Raw genomic sequence first — 20478 nt, forward strand, 5'->3', positions numbered from 1 at the left:
TTCCAGTGGTAATTGGATGAAAATAGGAAGCTAATCCCACTCTGAAATTGGTTTAATGTATATGTAGACCAATACATTTGACCTTCCATTTACAACAAATCAGTGTCATTTCATGTTGAAGTTTTTAACTTGCATATTTGACCTTTTAAATGTCAATGTCTGAACGTCAATTTGTTGTCTTTTCAACATCAATTGCCCACTGAAAACTGTTTAATAATTCAGTCCATAGGAACGCCCACCTGGAGGGCAAAACAAAGCTTTGCTCCACTGACTACCAGTTATTTTTACGCAGTAGTAATGTAATAAAACACAAATATTAAAAGGTGAAATTCAGTAAACACCTTATTGATGATGTGTATTTTGTATAGGCAAGCATATGGATCCAGAATATCAACGCAATATGCAAAGTTTCACGTTAAATGGTTTCACATAGAAAACCATTAAGCCTATATGGAAAATGCTGAACCATTAAGCAGATTGCATTCATATTCCAGCCTCATCTGCTTGCCTATGTGTACTATGCATCATTCATATAGTGATTGCTGAATTTGTTCTTTTAATCTTACTGTTTTGTATATATATATATATATATATATATATATATATATATATATATATATATATATATATATATATATATATATATATATATATATATAAAAAGCACTTTAAGTGTTTTTACAATGTTTGTTTCACTGTTTAATGATTGAAATATTGCCGCCGGTGCTTAATATGGATTGCAAATGGCCAAAACATTTTGTTGCATTTTGTTCACATACCTTTGTTTTATTTTTTTGAGAGATGATCTAAATATTTGCGTCTGTGAAACAGATGGAAAACTGATAGGCTTGTGCTGCAGTCCCATGAATGTTTTGCTCTCCAGATCTTTGAGAATGTCATGTGACGGAAAGCTATCAATAGCAATTACTGATAAAATCCTATTTATCATAAAGAAAACCAGATCTTGTCTGGAGTTGTGTTTCTTCCTTTTTCGCTTTCTCAAGCTCTCTCATTGACCTACACACACACACACACACGCGTGCGCACACGCACCTTATTAGTTCATTACCATTTTACACTTTCTCTTTCTCTGTTCTGCTGACCTCTCTCTCTTCATGAACCTGTTTGTCATTGCATCAGTGCCTGCGCTGATTTGCTTTGACACCTGTTTCCACTTTGCCCTAAGTGTTCACCCTTAATCTGGTGTTTGCTCTGGTAGATTCTTTGTCGGATTATTGTAACATGTCATGTGTTTCGTCAGTAGTTTCAACCTGTCTGTATTGATAAGTACTCAACTAATTCTTGTCTTGTCTGCCTTGAACAGTCTAGCCCAAAGTATTTGCTGTGTTGCTGCTGTATGTAAACCTCTGCAGTCCTCTCACCCTGACTGAGTTGTCTACTCCTGAGCTTCAAGTCTACTTCAAGAGAGTCCTCCTCTGTTATTCACCAAGACAGGAGTCTTTCCTTTCAAGTTACCATTTATCAGTTTGGTGTGCTTTAATGACAGACTGCCTTTGTTATTTATTATTTCATTAAAGACTGTTATTCCTGTCATCTCTGCTTTTGGATCCTTCATTCATCACTGTGACAGAATAATCCGACCATCATAGATCCAGCAGATGAGAGGCTTGTCCGGTCAGCGATCGAGATCCAGGGAGCTATGCTTGGCAAACATGAGCAGGAGTCTTTTAGCTCAGGTCTCTGATCTATCTGCCCGTTTACTTTACCTGCATCAGGAATCTGCCATGTTACACAACCGCCAGCTGCCTCTGAGCCACGAATCAATAATCCTTCCTGTTATGTCGCCCCGTTTCCACGGCTCTCGGCCCCGCCCCACTCATCACAGTAGACCTTAAGGAGGAGATCTACGCGCGGGGGTAGATCAGCTTATTGACCTGGTCATCTGCCTTGACAAGTGTTTCGAGCAAAGGCCTCAAGTTTGTTCTCCATATTCCACACCATGTGACAACTTTTATTCTGCTATTGCCTCTGTTCAGAACCAACCTGATGCTGTACCCATGCAGCTTGGGAGCCTGTGAATCTTCCCGGAGGAACGGCAGTGGCGAATTATTAACTGTCTCTGCCTTTACTGTACTTTAGTTGATTTGACTGATGTCACCTCTGTCTTTTCCCTGGATGGCAGAGAGCTTACTTCAGTTTGTCGTGTCACCAATCTGGTTAGTCTCACTGTTTCCGGCAATCATCATTTTATGTTTTTCAGTCTCCCTTTATGCCATTGTTTTAGGACATCCCTGGTTTACCCAACATAATCCTCATATTGACTGGGTTAAGGGGTCAATTCATTCATGGAATTTATCTTGCCATGTAAATTGTCTGGTTTCCACTGTCTCTCCCATGCCTTCTGTTCCTCTTTTCCAGGAAGAGCCTGATGATTTGTGAGATTTGTGTGAGTACCATGATCTGCGGGCAGTTTTCAGTCATTCCCGGGCGGTTTCCTTACCGCCTCACCGTCCGTACGACTGCTCTATCGAACTCCTACCTGGCACCACGCCTCCTCGAGGTAGACTGTACTAGCTTTCGGCGCCTGAGCGAGAGGCTCTGGAGAGATATCTCAAAGAGTCTCTCGATGCGGGGATCATTACTCCTTCTTCGTCTCCCGCTGGCACTAGGTTTTTTTTGTAAAGAAGAAGGATGGCTCTTTGCGTCCTTGTATCAATTATCGAGGGCTGAATGACATAACAGTCAAGAACCGTTATCCGTTGCCTCTTATGTTATCTGCTTTTGAGATCCTCCAGGGCGCAAGGATTTTTACTAAGTTAGACTTGCGCAGTGCCTACCATTTAATGCGTATTAAGGAGGGAGACAAGTGGAAGACAGCTTTCAACACACCTGTTGGACACTTTGAATACCGGGTTCTTCCTTTCGGTTTGGTCAGTGCCCCAGCTGTATTTCAAGCATTAATAAACGATGTCTTAGGAGACATGCTAAACGTTTTCGTGTTAGTTTACTTGGATTAAATTTTAATTTTCTCACCCTCTCTCCAGGTACATGTTCAACACGTTGGCCGCGTCCTGCAGCGCTTATTAGAGAATCACCTATTCGTCAAGGCTGAAACATGCGTCTTTCAATCTGTTACTTTTCATGGTTCGGTTGTTTCAGCGGAGGGGATTAGTATGGACCCTGACAAGGTTCGAGCAGTTCTTGATTGGGCTGTTCCTGATTCTCAAGTCTTGTTCCAGAGGTTTCTGGGGTTTGCTAATTTTTACCGGTGCTTTATTCGTAACTTTAGCCAGGTTGCCACACCTCTTACCACATTAACTTTGTCCAAGTCCAAATTTTCTTGGTCTGAGGCTGGACAGGATGCGTTTGACCATCTAAAGAGGCTTTTTACGTCTGCGCCCATCCTTCTCACACTACTAGACCACCCCACACTCTTGAGGGAACTTTGTTTGTACACAAGGCTGGTTGTTCAACGATTCTTCGCTGGGGTCATTCATCGAAATTAGTCGCGCACTCCGGAGTAAGAGGAACGCTAGTGGCATCTGGCATCAATCTGTCAGAGATTTTGGTGGCCCACTCGTGAGCACGATTTTCATCTTTTGTTGCTTCTTGTTCTATCTGTGCTCAGACTAAGATTAGTAACAATCCTCCAGCGGGTCTTCTCAGACCTCTTCCCGTTCCTTCACGTCAATGGTCGGAAATTGCATTGGATTTTGTTACCGGGCTTCCCCCTTCGTCTGGTAATACAGTCATTCTCACAGTCGTGGACTGTTTTTCTAAGGCTGCACATTTTATTCCGCTCCCTAAGTTACCGTTGGCTGAGGAGACCGCACAGATTATGGTGGATCATGTATTCAAGATCCATGGTCTTCCTTTTGACATTGTGTCTGACAGAGGTTTTCAGTTCACTTCTCTGTTCTGGAGGGTACTCTGTCGCCAGATAGGGGCTTCCCCCAGCCTGTCATCAGGATTTCATCCACAGACCAATGGGCAAGCCAAAAGGACCAATCAGATTCTTGGTAGAATGCTACGTAGTCTCCTCTCTCAGAATCCCGCGTCATGGTGCAAGCAGTTACCATGAACCGAATATGATCACAATTCTCTCCCATCGTCCACCACTGGGTTATCTCTGTTTGAAGGTTGCCTTGGTTTCCAACCGCCCATTTTCTCTGTGCAGGAGCCTCAGGCTTCGGTTCTGTCCATCGAGGCTTTTATTCAGAGATGTAAGAGTACCTGGAAGAGGGTGAGATCTGCCTTACGTGAAACTATGGAACGTACTTGTCGAGCCACTAATTGCCGCAGGGTGAGATCTCCCAGATATATTTGCGGACAGAGGGTTATCCACCCGCAATTTGCCTATTCAAGAGACGTCTCGCAAGCTCATGCCTCGTTTTATTGGACTTATTTCTATTTGTGGTGAAACGCAAATTATTGCTGTGGTCCTTTTTGACCATGCCCCCCCTCGGGCAACATTTGTGAGGTAGCGTGTATATAAGGCGAGCGGTTCGCCAAAACAAGTATTGCGTCATATCTGGCGATCTCACTTCCGGCGTCTCGTTGTGCTGCATGAGGGGTATGTATGGGTGTTTTCTGCGAGGTTTTCCGTGTGGTAGATGCTAAAAGTCCTTTTATTATATGTTTGTTGTTTGCTAACAGTTATTTTGGTTGAGCTGACGTTCGGGTGAGTGCATGCTGCACCCATAGATAATGCATGTGCGAACTGCCTTTGTGGGTGAACTGCCTTTGTGGGTGAATTCTGCCGTCGGCAGAATAGAGTGGTGGCTGCCGGATAGATGATGTGTTTTGCACGATTTGGTATGTATAACCTCCTATTTCCCTTTGGCCCTCATGAAGGTAAATGGGGTTATAAATCTTTTATGTGCTTTAGGAGTTGAAACCATTCTGTGAGTGGGCTTGTTTCACTCCCAGTTTGCATCCTGTAACAACTTGATTTCAGCATGACTGGCACCTTCAGCACTGCCATTTTGCTTTAATTCTGTTTTGTTTAATGATTTGGGTTGTATGTATTAATTTATAAATGTATAATTTTAATTAATTAATTATTATTATTAATTTATAATTGATAAAACCTCTGTGGTCCTCTAACCCTGACTGAGTTGTCTACTGAGCTTCAAGTCTGCTTCAAGGGAGTCCTCCTCTGTTATTCACCAAGGAGTCTTTCCTTTCAAGTTACCATTTACCAGTTCGGTGTGCTTTAATGACGGACTGCCTTTGTTATTTATTATTTCATTAAAGACTGTTATTCCTGTCATCTCTGCTTTTGGATCCTTCATTCATCACTGTGACAGATCTAGACTTTTCAAAATGTGGAGGGTCACTGTTTATGCTCTCAAACAACTTTTAAGTCTTAATTGGTGACTGCCCCGTGACTATGTTATCAGCTTGTCAATGAAAGATCCCACCATCAGATATAAAAGATAGAAATAAGATATAATAGATAAAAGGAAATCATGCCTTTGCATGCAATTCTGTGCAAGGCGATTTTAGTGTTCTTGTAATCTGATTAGACAACAGTGTTGATACCATGATAACAGTTGTTATATAAGGAGCTATTGATATCAACAAACACTTGGTTTTCTTTTGACGTTGCATGTGATGATGAGTAATGCTGTTTACCTGAAGAGAGTATTAGTTTAACCCCCAGCAGGGTTGAGATGCATTCAGAGCTGGAGTGAGAATGCCTTTCAAATTGAATGTCTACATTCGAATTGTGCTTGGGAGCAAAATGTTGAATTGTAATTTGAATTTAAATGTATTGATATAGATTTAAAGCACACTGAAATTGAAATAAACTGCTGTAAGTATCCAAGTGAAACATTTTTTTATAAAATAATTTAATTTTTTTTTTTTAAATTAAGTTTTACATGCTGAATACAAAAAAAGCATATTTTTTTTGTATCATGTTCATGAAAGCAAGTACATAGATACAACTTATACAAGCTAATATGTTATTACTCATGCATAAAAATGACATTGTACAGTACATGCAAAATACTGAGCTAACAACAGTTGTCACAGTAATTATTATTGTACTATTAATTTTCATGTAGGTGAATTTCTATCATTAATAGAATATACATATAAAATGTTTTTTTTTTTTTTGGAAAACCATATTTAAAAAACAGTTTATTTTAGATCCAGAGTAACTATTCCTGATGATGCACTACATCCCAAGTTGTATGTACTTATTTAAGTTGGACTCATTAGCACCTGATAAGTAAAAACTGGCTCATCTCACCCCACTCTCCCCCTGTAACTGGAAAAAAATGTGTGATGCGGTGAAATTCCTTTGATGTGTGTCTGGTGAATTTCTTTGAAAATACCAATTTTAATTGGCAATTCATGAATTAAGAGGGAGCCAGTTCTTCAAATTCTTATTTTTTTTGTTTTACACTAGTTAATTAAATATAAATTAGAAGACATATATGCTTCAAAGAATTCAAACCTCAAGAATTCCGATTCGGCATAAATGCACCAAAAATATTAAAAATTCTTAATCTTAATATTTTGCCAAAATATAGTGCATATGTTAACCATCCAGTCAAATAGCTGAAATAAAATAAAATAAAAAATGATTTTGCATATCCTGGTTATCAGATCTTGTTTTTAATAGCATATCATTTGTCTTGTCTCAGTTGTAATATTGTGAATATGGATTTATATTTACTTAGTATGAACATATTCACTGAGAATACACTGAATATGTCATTTTCATACACTGAGAAACAGTTCGCTAGACCTAGTGTCTGAATTTTATTAAATTAAGCTGGCAGTGGTGTCCAACAGCATTGCATCTTTATAGATCTGACAGATGAATATGTAGAAATCCCATTGTCTCAGTGCCAGTGGTACATGACAAGAACAGAGCAGCTGACTTAGTTAATAGTGAGAATCTGTCCACAAACTAAAAATAAAAAGACAAACATAAACTAATGATTCTAATAATAAAACAAAATCGATGAGGGCAAATGTTAAAGTGCACTACTTTATTGATCGTGTCAAATATCGCTGTGCTTTGGACAGAATTGTATTAAGCACTGCAGCTATTCTCGGTTTTAGTACTTAAGATCTTAACACATTCTCAAGTATTGTTTAATTGTAGCTTGATCACTGCTGAGTTTCTAAAGTATCACATTCTGTGTGGAGCAACAGAGACACCTGGAGACCAGCTGAAGGACACTTTACATTGATTTATAACTGTAGTTATCATTAAGACATACTTTTAGATCAGCACTGTACTCAAAAGATTTTAATGTGAACTTTTATACAAATAATGGATCTTGTTAATGATCTTATTATATACTGATAAAGCAACACAAAGTTTGACCAAAAAAGAAAAGAAAAGCTGTCATTGGGAAAGTGAAGAAGAAAGAAGAATTTTCCATTAAAATCATGATGATTAGTAAAAAAAAAAAAAAAATAGCCCAACCAAACAAAATGAGGGGGGAACAAATAAAAGTAAGCCAGCCACAGTCAAATTAGGGTCCCTCTGGCTTGTCTGCTACCTGTACAAGAATAAAGAACAGTTCATTTTTTAGGAAGTTTATTATATATACTAGAAATATATTTAGTAGAAAAATAATTAGTTGCCATGTTCTTCAGTTCATATTCATATAGATTAGCCCCGGCAGCAAAACTCCCATGATCACACACACACGTTTGTTTTTGTGTAACTTGTGTTCATCCCATAGGTGTAATGGTTTTTATTCTGTAGAAACTGTATATTCTATGGCCCTACACCAACCCTACACCTAACCCTAACCCTCACAGGAAACTTTGAGCATTTTTACTTTCTCAAAAAAACTCATTCTGGATGATTTATGAGCGTTTTGAAAAATGGGGACATGGGTTATGTCCTCATAAGTCACCCCCCCCCTCCCCCTGTAATACCTGTGTCATACCCATGTCATTATACACACACACACACACACACACACACACACACACACACACACACACACACACACACACACACACAGCTCAGGTTTTATGCAACAAACTGATGTATTCAGACTCACCAACCACTTCATGTTGAAGGAAAGAAGAAACACAAAGAAAACCCAAAACACTGGACACGATCAGACCAAGCAAGAAAATCAGTGAATCAGCGTTTTAGACATTTTTACTGCTTCACTGTAAAGAAACAGATAAATGAAATAAATAGTTCAGTCAAAAACGAAATTCTCTAATAGTTCATTCCCCCTTACATTGTTTCACGTGTATGATGTTATATTTGTCTTTGTTCGGAACACAAAAGGAGACATTTAGAAGAATCTTAACACAGCTCTTTACCATAAAAGTGATGGTTCACACATCTGACAAGCTAAAAAAGCCAATATTTATGATCAGCATGTTCAAATATGCAGAAATTGAGAGTAAGATTTGAGAAGTGCGGCGGAGGACATTTTTACTGTTTTATTGCGTACAGTAAATCTGAATTTCAACTTCTGTTTTTCACACAAAGCTATCATGTGACTTTTTTTTTATTCTGTTTGGTGCTGTATAAGATCCTCAACATTTCTCCTTTAGTGCTCCACACAACAAATAAAGTCAATATTGGCCTGGAACAACACGAGGGTTAGTGAATGATGACAGAATTACACATTTATATGAACTTAATATTTAAACACCGTGACTCAAGAGGAAATCCTGCTCTTTTTAAAATAATTACACTTGCATTCACTAACAGTGACAAAACATGATCATTAAACTTTGTTCGAGCTGCGATAAAAGTTAGCTATAGCTATATTTTAAAGTTGTACATTACCTCAGTATTGTTAGTCACAGTAAACCTAATTAGTATTATATGGTTGACTTCCATAAATACAAATATTTTAATGTCCTGTGTAGTAAAGTCGTGGGTGGCTACTAGACACACTGATCTGCAATAAAAGATACAATGACTGTGACCTTCTTCATCCACCTGATTCAAGCCGCCCCGTCACATTCGCATGTAAAAAAAACACAGAAACATTCAGACATGTGCTTCATAGAGAAGACCAGATTTATTATACATTCTTGAAGTCAAAGAAATAATAAAATGAAGTATTAAGATTTCATGTTGACTCCCCGCTCACCTTCACTGTCCAGAAGTCACATGACAGAAGTAAAACGATGGTCACCATGTTTGAAATATAACCTCGGCTGAGAAACTCACAGAAGAGGTAAATCAGGATGGCAATATGTAGTGCAACAACAAATATGTAGTGCATTAGACTGCTCACTCTAATAAGAGATCATTCTCGCAGTTTTAAATGCCACTTAATGTCAAACGATTTCTGTAGTCTTTGTGTTTCCTAACTCTAAAAACTCACTTGATATTTGATTTCTTCTCCCTAAACGCACTTTCATCCTCATTGAATAATGAATGGCACTTCACCCTGACAGTCCTTCAAAACAAATACTGTATCAATTCAAGTTTTAATACTACGACATTTTAATTTTATGTATAATCCAACCGATTTATAATAATAATAATTATTATTATTACTGTTATTATTATTATTATTTCTTCATCCACAATTCATGCAGACAGCTGCACTAAACGTGACCGAAGATGCAAAACTCTACATTGACGGCTCCTTCTTTAACGGAAATACAAGTGACACCTCACCTGTGTGTTCATGTTGGTGCAGGCAGGGTAATGTCCTGCTGACGTGTACTGTATGTAAACACACGTCCACTCTATGAGAAGTAAACGTTACTAATATTTCATTTACGCTGTCCTCCTTTAGTGACTCAAATAATGATTCCTAAATCGAATAGTATGCAAATATCTGTTTTTGTTGTTATTTCGTTTACACAAAGATTTGTACATGCAAAAAAATAAAAAATAAATAAAAATTCCTTATCCAATGTTTACAAACGCTTGTCACTGGTCCATTATCTGACTAGCGGTGAGAAAAAGAACAGGTATAACATGATATCTCCGTCTAGATGCTGCTTAGCATTTGAATAAAAGCAAAAGTCAGGGGAGATGTAAAATAAAAAATAAAAAAAGAAGAAAAAATACATATACAAGGTAATATAGAGTAACTTGGAGAGTAATTGTAGCATATGTGCTAATCCTTCAAGGTATTGTTTTTGTATCTTTATTTAATTGTTTTGTTGTATCATGGCTGAACACCTCATTACCTGCCAAGTCTCTAAATTAGCCAATCAGAAACACTATTTGGCTGTAAAACATTTAAGCAAATTACGGGTTTGCTGACATTGAACTGGATGTCATGTCTATGTAGAGCATGGTTTTTGAGAGAGGGCTTGTTGTTAAAGTGACTGAGCTAGTGTAATTCAGCGGCTAAAGGTGCGTTTATGCCACTGAATTGTGATTACTGTGATTGCGAGATTCTTGTAAAAAGCATCCACGTTCCCGCAGAACACGTAATTACAACTTTTGAACTGGGAGTTTTCTGAGAACTAGAGCTTGTCCCACCCGACTTCCTCAGATTTATTAGACACTGCGTTTAGGCAATGATAGTGCAATAGTTACGAGTCCAAGGGAGTGAACAGCTCCAAGTAGAGTGTCACGTGTTGTCATCTCGAAATCCCAGTAATAACCACATGGATTGAATGCAGCGTAAGTTAGCAAAATGGTGGAAATCACTTACAGAATCTTTCAATTACACTGTATATACTGAAGTAACATTACATTTAAGAAGAAACATGAGAGAGACAGAGAGAGGGAGGTAATGTAACAATTAAGTTTTTCTTATATCCTTAGACCATGTTTTTCTTGAAACTCGCTGCTAGAAGTACTGTACACAACAGAGCACCAACAGGTTGTCTTAAATATATTTGTGCTTTTTTTGTCATTGTAGTAGATGTTTTACTGACAAAACAGCTCTTGTGAATTTGTCACTAAGTTAAAGAGTGAGCACTCATGTGATAGTCGCACCGTTAGTGACCGACCAAAGGTCACTCTGTCTTTCTTCCTACACATTCCTTTCACCATGGCTCTTCGACACAATGTCTTGGTTTTCCTTTGCATTTTACCTTTTGCTAACGCACTCTACAAGCAATGGATTCCAGACACCAATTTTGAAAATGCTACCAACTGGGATAAAGGCTCTGTACCCTGCGGTAACGACCAAGTTGTGTTTTTAGCTCAGAGGAAAGTATCAGTGTATGTCGAAACGGCTCACACTATCGCTGGAATGAGCTTGCCGGTGGATGGAGAGCTGATTCTGGCATCCGGCGCTGGGTTTACTGTAAGAGAGGGTGGAGATCCTGGTTGTGGATCTGGGGTCACGGCACACTTTAAAGACCCAGAATCTCTGAAATGGTTCGATCCATCGATGTGGGTGGCTGCGACCACTATCGACGATCTGCACAGAGGTACATATCAGTTTTCAGTCCACGAGGAGAGTGTCCCGTGCCAGTATGACGACGTGGTATTTCGAGAGGGCACCTCATTCCGTGTGGACCTTTCATCTGATCATGACGTGCCCGTGAAGAGTGTGTCTGTGTTTGGGAAAAAGTTCACCAGCAGCTTTGAGTTTTCTCAGTACCTGACGTCCAATTCTGGCAAGCTGCAGTTCCATGGCTCCTCAACCCTTAAAGTTGGTAGTTCAGGCTGTGACGATAACACGGGATGCATCTGTGATAACTCCGGAAATCGAGACAAGATCTGCTCAAATGTGAAATGCGATTCATTGGAGTGCAAGAAACCCCTGCACCCGGTGGGACACTGCTGCGATGTTTGTGGTGCCATCGTGAACGTTGAGTTCTCTTCGAGCTTCAACTTTGAGTCGTATCGCCAGCGGCTGCAGCACCTCTTTCTCAATCAGCATAAGTATGAATCGACACAGATGGCCATGTCGAAGGTGTCAAAAGAGCAGAGGCTGCTGCGAGTGATTCCTTTCGGAGCCACTCAGGAGATTCAAGTGGTGCTTCTGGATCAGAAGACAGGTCAGGATGCCGGGAAGCTGGCTGAAGCTCTCGCTCGAGACGTAGTGCGGGATGTGCACAACCACGGCTTGAACTTCGGCATCACCAGCGCAGAGTTTCAGGCGTCATCAGGGGCGAGCAGCAGCGAGGCGGCTGGAAACAGTGCAGGGGTCGTGGTGGGCGCAGTGCTGGGCTCCCTGCTTGGAGTGGGTTTACTTGCAGTTGTTGTGTTGCTTTACCGTCGTGGCATTGTTAAGATACCCAGAATACCTAGCATCCCCTCGTTTACCAAATGGAAGAACAGTAGTGACATTGGGGAGCTTGGCGGCACCTTGGACCAGGGCTTTGACAACCCCATGTTTGACAAACCGACTATGATGCCTGAGGAACCAGGGCTGTACGGGACAGAGATGACAAACTCAATAACCCTAACTCAGTCAGGAGTGCATTTCGTAAATCCTGTTTACGATGAAACCGATTTTAGTGCATGAAAGGTTTAGTATCAGCTGATCTGATGGGGGATGTGATGGCAAAATAATTCTTAAGGATTTTAACACAGCATAACAATCATTGATGATTTAATCAGAATCACACACTGAAACATGTTTTATCTGGGTGCTTTTGGTAAACACACACACACACACAAATATATATATATATATATATATAGTTCTGTATGTTGTGATGGAAAGATGAATTTCATACTGCATAATCATTTCTCTTAATAAAAAAATTGAAGCATTTGAGATTTTTGGCTATACATAATTTTCACATTATTATTTTTAATTCAGGGAGTTTAACACAAACATGCATTTTATGAATAAATTAATTATACCAGTCAGTTCTTATCAAGAACCTGTTTTGGCTTCTTGATTTGCTAAATGACTCTTTGGATATTTAAAGCTTTTTACGGTACATTACAGGTTCTTCAGATCAGCCCTGCTTATTATCATGTCTCTTTTATTTCACAGTTCAGTTTATGAAGAACTCTTCTGATGAGCCGACGATCTGGATTGGCTTTATTAAATAAGGAGAGCATAAAAGTACAAAATGTGTAGTGCAGTGGGGAAATGTGCAGGACCAAAGCAGAAAATCTCTTTATACCCAGTTTAGATCTTATTAAGAGTGTAGTTTTGAACAAAGGCACTACATATATGACTGTAATGCAGACAGTCAAATTTCATTTAATGTAGTGTAGTGTAGTGTAGCCTCGGGTAAAGATCTAAGCTGTTGTCCTGCCAGGTCAGAGAAAGCATGATAAGTGTAAGCCTTCCCTCGTGACCTTACTAACTCTGGTTCAGTGTAAGGTGGAGCTGTCATCTGGAGTACGTGCTTGTTGCTTTGTGTCTTCCAGTTATTTCTGTCCTGAGTCAGGAAGGACATTTAGCATAAATATTGCCATATCCTAATGGGTCATTTGATCTCTTTGTAGAGACTGCTGACCTCTATCTGTTACAGTTTGGGCAGAAGTAAATGCAGCACTTTGATACTTACCAAAATGTATTGTCCAGAACATTTCCCACTTTAAACGTCAACATGCTAATCAAAGCAAATGATCAGTCCCACAAAAACAAATTTTGCACAAATTTTAATTTAATAGTTACATTACAATAAATAACATTATAAATAAAGTTGATGTATGCATTGTAAAACATGGCTGTAAATGCTGTTTGTGTTCACGAATGTTGAAGGAAGACGTCATGTTAAAGCTCAAGCACAGATTTCTGCTGTACTCCAGACCTGTGCATGAACTATACTGTTTACTGACAATATACTTTAGTTCAACCAGAAACTACTGTTGTGATAAACTCAATGACTCGGTGGTAATGAGATCTATGCTCCAAGAATCAAAACAGGACTCACTGTGTACGCTTACTCAACCATGAGTCACACAGCTCATCCATTTACTCGTGTTTCAAAAAACGTGTTATGGCCAGATACATATAAACATTATGTGCAACATAATGTGAGGGTGCATTCATCCAACATACAGTCCCCACAACAGCAACACTGAGGTCAGATTCTATTAATCCATTCTCTGTACATTTCAAAATTTAGCTCACAATTCAGCTGTCCAACACCTAGCTAAAGCTGAATTATAAAACATTTGTCAACTTCTATACACACGTTATGTCTTAAATGACATTTTGTCAAATGTGCAGACACAGAATGCACAGGCACTGAGATATATGCCCCATGGGGGCAGAAATATTATGAGATTAAGGCCCAATCCCAATTCTACCCCTTAGCCCTCCCCCTTTTCCCCTACCCCTCTGTTTCGCGCGTTCACGTGAAGGGGTAGGGGTGTCTCGAGTCTCTTTTGGTTGGAGGGGAACGGGTAAGGGGAAGGGCCAGATAGCCCTTCAAATGAAGATTTTTTGGGACCACACTTCAAACGAAGGGGTATGAATTAACTCGGCAACATGGCTGCTACAGCGAACAGAAAGACACATAAATGTAAGCTTTTTTTGGCATAAATAAATATTTTAACGAAAAGTAAAGATTTGTTTTATGTTACATTCAATTGTGAGTTCATATTAATGGTCATGTTACTCAAAGAAATGTTTTCAAAAAGAAAGCTAATATTTGCTAACGTCATATCATTGTCATATGTCTGCCACAGCACATGCCTGATCAGGGCGATAACCGTAGACTAATCCCCCCAATAATTAGAAATCGCTAAACCATTTTCTCAAATATTGCCTATTCGAGAGAGAGAGAGAGAGAGAGAGAGAGAAATGGAAGTTGCGTGTATTTACGTCTGTGCGTTTATCTTTTTAGAGCGATTGTATCCTCTCGTCGTATAAAATAGAATTGGGATTGGGCCTAAGAGTGTGTGTTATGAGATGTGACCTCATTTTCACTCTGCATTTGCCACATGACACGTGATAACCATTCATTTTGAACTGAATTACCATTTTTATGCATAATGCATTGTTTGTGTCAGTTAAAGAGGTAATATAGCCAGTTGTTACAGAGATAATATTTCAGCTATTTCAACATTGTTCCTCAATAAATCTCTCTATTAAAAAATAAATATTACAAGAGACTCTCTTCATACCACACAGATTGTTTTCGTTTTGTTGATTCCAATTAAACGTGTGTTTAACTGAACCAGCTAATCAAGGTCTCCAGGATCAGGAGAAACTAGAGATAAAGTGGCCCTCCAGGAGCAGGACTTGACACTCCTTTAGCATATCTGGTCCACTGGCCAAATGCTGATGAAGTAAATTACCATCTTCAAAGAAAAATGGAACAACAGTTCTGTAAACTCTTTTTCTTCAGCATTCACTGAGGTAAAAACAGACATTAAGGGCAGAACCTCACAACTCAGTGTCTTCTATGCAGCCTGGCTCCTCCAAGGTCTCCAATCGGCGCTGACAGCTGTCTATGATCTTCTTGCGAGGCCCCAAGGGGATGTGAATGCTCTTGAGGTCATTATCTGAGCACAGCAACAGGGCATCCAGGTCAATCTTTTCCCGTTTGAAGATAGGAATGAACTCGTTCATGTTTTGTGTGGCTAGGAACACTTCCAGAGGGCTAGTGTCAGGCTCATCATCGTCATCCAGCCCCAACTCCACCTCTTCCCATGGCAGCTCCTGTATGTTCCTCTCTTGCAGGCTATGGGCGCTTCCGATGCTATCATCATCCAGGCCGGGCTCGCGATGCATCCGACTGCGGAGGCGCACGTTATCAACACGCTGGCTGCTTGCTAGACTGCCTTCATCTCTGCTACCGATGCCAAAAAGTCCACCGCTCACATAGTTGCGACGAAAAACCATGGTGCCCAGGCCGGGCCGGTTGAAGAGCGAGTCATGGCCCGAGTCTGTGCTGATCTCTGAGTAGTCTACATCATGGCCGTGCAGGTCGGGTTCACTGATGGCACGTGAGACAGCATCCTCGTTGTCGTTACGGAACATATCACGGATGTTACGACGAGTCCGATCCTTAGGGTTGACGTACGTTCCCTGCTTCAGAAACATGACGTCGTTGCCTAGCTGAAGGCCAGACAAAGAGCGGACACTCTTCCTGCCATCTTCGTAAATCTTGAATGTCCCGTCACCTTGCTTCTTCTTCTCAAGCTTCTTCTGGATCTTGGTTTTGCCCCTGGCTGTGGCATGGAGAGTAGCCTAAAGCGAAAACACGGTACGGGTGTAGCTTCAGTTATTGTGGCATGCAACTAAACAAAACAAATATTTAATCATTTCAGAACAATTGCAGAAAATCTGACCTGGGAGTATGGCACATTAGTGGCAGTGTTGAAGTGGTGTAACTTGCGACTCAAGGTGCTGCTGGCATAGCTGGAGAAGCTCATGGCATCAGAGACCGATGCTTCCATTGTGTCTCTCTGAAATTTACGCTCCATGCGCCGCCGGTGCTTCTGCTGCAGTTTAACGCAATCCTTGATGCGCCGTTCAGCATCACGGAAAGCCCGGTCCTTCAGTTTGCTTACTAGCTTGGGGTTGAGGGTTGTCTGCTTGGCAGCGATGGAGTCCAGATAGCGCACGCAAGCCATGTGGTTCTTGGTGGCAGCCATGTCCAGAGGCGTGTGGTAGTCGTTGTCCAGGCACCACACATTGGCACCAAACGACACCAGGAAGGACAGGCAGTTGAGATGGCCATTGGAGGCAGCCAGGTGGAGTGGCGTGTTCCCCCATATGTCACACTTATCTGGGTTCCCCCTGAAAGTAGAGCCGTGATAGATCCATATCAGGTGTGGCATTTAACTGAGACCTCTGTGAAACTACTACTCAGACCCTATGGCCTTTATATATAATATGATTGACCCTTCATGTGTTAGGTGACACTGGATATGGCTTGTCTAAGCTATCACTTCGGTTTTATATTCTAAGAATAGCTCAGACCACACTGGCAATCCCATGATTTTTTGATTATGTTTTCAGCACTGGCTTGTCATCCGTGAAGGCCAGTAAATAATGCATAAGTCTATGAAACTGAAACAACCTGCTCTACACATTCCATATATAAAATCCTCATGAGAAGAACAAACAGGTGTGTTGAACAACCCATACAATCTCTTATTTGTCTCACTTGCATACGTTTTCTTATTTAAGCCAGTCGTCCAGGTTTATCTCTCCTAGTGCCAATCCAGAGCACTAGATCTGTAATCTGATCAGCTGCTTGAATAAGAGGGAGCTAGCTGGGTGTCTCCTTACTAACAAGCATGGTCGAGTTGCACAGGTGATGTCACACTAAATTCCTGAGTTCAGACTGTCACCACAGGTCTGATCAATCAACAACCTATACCCTGAATTAATGCCAAATCATTCCATAATATTCTAATCTATGAGCGCTTAAAACTACATCGATTAGTGACTGTCCGAATATAACTATTCAGAAAAGGCAGACTATTCTAGAAAATGCATTTTAAGCACACACTCATTGCAAATTTGTTGCTGAGATATCTACAAACACATACAGAACTCTCTATTAGTAGAGCTCAGCATTACTGTTACGTGCTATACAACACACTTTGCAAAGACTCGTTATAGTGGGATGCATTATGATATGATAATTGGATTGCTTGAAACTCAATTAAAGTATATCCCCATGCACCTACACCTACAGGTGACTTAAACTGCACTGAAAAAGGCTGGTTTCAGAGTTTTCACTTTACAGTCATGCTGTATCTTTCTGTTTTCTGCATCTAGTGCTGGCTGAGCCTAATTAATAATTGATGGGTGACAGGTGAAGCCTTGCAGTGATGCATTATGGATGAAAAAAGCTGCAAGGTTTTCACAGTTAGCAAAGGGAGCTGTGTGCACTATTGGGTCAAGCCAGAATTCGGATTATGACCTGCTAACCTGCCTGACCTTGATTTTGGATCGCCAATACCACCATTAAATATATTAACTTAATTTATTGCCCTATATATCCTTAATCCAACCCAATCAGACATGTACTGCAGCTGGTCTCAGACCATGAGTTATGACCGGTCATTTTTACCCCACTGATACTGTCAGTTAATAAGACATGACTAGCAGATTATTATAAAATTACTAGAAGTGGTGCATTATATATGGTAATGTCATATGCTATCTCCAACCATCACTTAACAATTGACTGCTATATGACTCCTATTACCCCTAAATGTCTATTGTTTTACTACGTTGCTATTTTTACCATCGTTTTACTGTTTCAACTTCTAATAGCATGGTTCATGACAGGTCAGAGTCTGTTCTCATTTACTGTAATGCACTAATGATCTCTTGAATGCCTTTTTCTTTAAACGTTAGGTATTATTGTGGGAAACCCATGTTCCTGGCATTGGTCAGTGCCATGTTTAATGCATTGGCTTAATCACTACAGAAGAGAAACACCCAAATTAAGGGATTAATTAATGAATCCCTATGTGTACACTTACCAGAAAGATATGATGCTTGGTTTGCATTACGTGGAGGAGATAGCAATAGCCAGTGGCTTTCAATGGTCAGACAGTCTGATTATCTATTCAAGGCTGCCGAAACAGAGGAAGAACTTCTGACAATTGAGAGCTTTTATAAAGGACCTCTAAACCCGCAGAGGAAACCTTGATGAAAGCTTTTGTGTGTTCGCTTTTATCAGTCTTCTGTCGTCGTCATTAACAGAGCGGCTGTAGCTCACATAATGTGGAACTTGTTTTCACGTTGTTAGTGATAAAACAACTCAAATGACACTGCCAATGAATAAGGGCAACTAAGAAGTAGCAAGGGCAGTATGTGTGTCTCAAGGTGCATTGAAGGTATACATTTTTAATCAGTCCATGCATTAACAGGGAATTGAACCTGTGACCTTGGTGCTGTTGCTAATGGCATGTTCTGCAAGTCTGAGCTACAAAATGTATAACATCTTAAAAATACCACAAAAATAGGATTTGTTTGAATAAGAATTTGGTTTTATGCTGATGGTTTGCTATGCCCTTAATGTAAACAACAACAACAAAAATCTTTCAGTTGATTTTTCCTACCTGATCTGACTCTCAAAAATGTCTTTTGTTGATGTAACTAATTCAGTGCTACATATTACTTATGACTTAAATAAACCCAGTTCATGTCCAAGTACTTCTGGGTTACTTTGGGGGAAAAAAAAAAGTTTTACAGTGAGGTAAAACCTAACTATTTATGGTATTTATGGCATGGTTCTCTGCAAACTTATTACATAAAAAGTCATATTACATAACTCCACCATAAACATCACAAGAAAGGGTTTAGGGAAGTAAACTGAAGAACTGAAAACAGCACATTTCACACCCAATTGACCCTAATAAACCCATCAGCCGTGAGACGCCAGCATTGAGGTGGTGTGATGATGATGAGCTCTGAGTGAGCCGTATCATATGAGGCGTACATGAACACACACGGGTTACACTTCCACTAAATCTACAAAGAAAACCAGTTCGTGTTGATGATAAAACGCAGGGAGTGACGCGCAGTCTTACCCTCTCCCTACAATCAGCCGAAGCGCCTCCAGGTTGCCGTGGTAAGCGGCCCATAGAGTCGGTGTCATGCCATCTTCATCCGGGGCGTTCAGGTCCCTCCGCGTCGCTTCTTTCAGCAAATCAAGGTAGCCATCCCGAGCTGCCTTGTGGTATTTGTCATTCATGGCGATCTCGAACCTCAGCCTCCATCACTCTTTCACGGGCTCTGCGCGTTAGCTCTGAACCCCTGACCCGCTGCAGCGCGCGTGAGGCACTTGGAGTTTCCAAGGACACGTCGGACGCGCTCGCGCTGCTGCTCGTGAGGGCGTGGCTTCAGCTCGGTCATCACAAAGCCCTTACGAAAGGAAAATAAATTTACCAATATATTTCTTAAAATATATATAATGATATATTGTAATATATTATTTTCCCTTTTTATTTTCTAATATTTTATATATTTGAATACATTTAATAATATATTGATGATACATATATTATATAATATATTGCAAAATATACAAATTATTGCCGCTTTCAATATATTGCAATATATTGGAAAAAATAAATATATATAAGAATATATGTTTAATATATAACATTATATTTTCCAATATACTGCAATATATTTTTGTTTCATAAGGGAGCGCAATCTTTTCCCCATTTGGGATTCGAAATAATATATTATTGGATTTGAAAAGCACTGTTTCCTCCTTCAGATTCACTCACACACGATTAAGCATTAGGAAACAGTTATTTAATGCTTTATAAGTATACAGATAAAGTGTAAGTATAATCCACCTTCACTTGACCAGTTCGTTTAAGACCAGTTTTAGTGGATACATGAAGTCGGTTTTTATTATCCCTCTATTATTTATTTATTTAGAGATGTTTAGCCTGAAAAGTAGATTTGTGCTATATTGCTTTGATATGTAAGTATTTGTTATCATATCTTTAGTTGCTGCTTTGGTGGCCGAATACTTTCCCTGTATTTCACCAAAAAGTTCCAAGCAATTATTTGGTGCATTGGTCTTTAACTCAATTCCTAAACCCTGCAGAGCTGTGGCCCTCCAATGTAAACTACAATTAATATAAGGCTTCACATGCAAGTTGTCACATCAGTACTTTTAAAAGTGCTGAATCGATATTTTTCATACTAACTCTGTGAATTACCAGTCATTAAAAACTGGATTTAT

General features: G+C 39.8%; 2 protein-coding genes across 2 annotated transcripts; one reads left to right on the forward strand and one right to left on the reverse strand.

Moving 5' to 3' along the window:
- The first annotated feature begins 8881 nt into the window (after positions 1–8881).
- LOC127956978 (protein amnionless-like) lies at positions 8882–12520 on the forward strand. Its single transcript, XM_052555315.1, has 2 exons — positions 8882–8935; positions 10845–12520. Exons 1-2 carry the CDS (start codon positions 8882–8884, stop codon positions 12357–12359), a joined length of 1569 nt encoding a protein of 522 aa, XP_052411275.1. The 3' UTR covers positions 12360–12520.
- A 322-nt stretch (positions 12521–12842) lies between these two features.
- Positions 12843–19587, reverse strand: LOC127944365 (pre-mRNA splicing regulator USH1G-like). The gene is made up of 3 exons (XM_052540244.1): positions 19307–19587; positions 16100–16550; positions 12843–15998 (listed from the first exon to the last, which is right to left on the reverse strand). Exons 1-3 carry the CDS (start codon positions 19468–19470, stop codon positions 15192–15194), a joined length of 1422 nt encoding a protein of 473 aa, XP_052396204.1. The 5' UTR covers positions 19471–19587; the 3' UTR covers positions 12843–15191.
- Between the last annotated feature and the right edge of the window lie 891 nt (positions 19588–20478).

Source organism: Carassius gibelio, chromosome A3 (genome assembly GCF_023724105.1).
Source record: "Carassius gibelio isolate Cgi1373 ecotype wild population from Czech Republic chromosome A3, carGib1.2-hapl.c, whole genome shotgun sequence".
Classification (NCBI taxonomy): domain Eukaryota; kingdom Metazoa; phylum Chordata; class Actinopteri; order Cypriniformes; family Cyprinidae; genus Carassius; species Carassius gibelio.

Coding starts and splice junctions, on each gene's coding strand:
- LOC127956978 (XM_052555315.1), top strand. CDS start 8,882: ATGACTGTGACCTTCTTCATCCACCTGATTCAAGCCGCCCCGTCACAT. Junction 8,936..10,844: donor CCGCCCCGTCACATTCGCAT/GTAAAAAAAACA, acceptor TTTGTCACTAAG/TTAAAGAGTGAGCACTCATG.
- LOC127944365 (XM_052540244.1), bottom strand. CDS start 19,470: ATGAATGACAAATACCACAAGGCAGCTCGGGATGGCTACCTTGATTTG. Junction 16,551..19,306: donor CGGCTGATTGTAGGGAGAGG/GTAAGACTGCGC, acceptor CTCTACTTTCAG/GGGGAACCCAGATAAGTGTG. Junction 15,999..16,099: donor CTAATGTGCCATACTCCCAG/GTCAGATTTTCT, acceptor TTTTCGCTTTAG/GCTACTCTCCATGCCACAGC.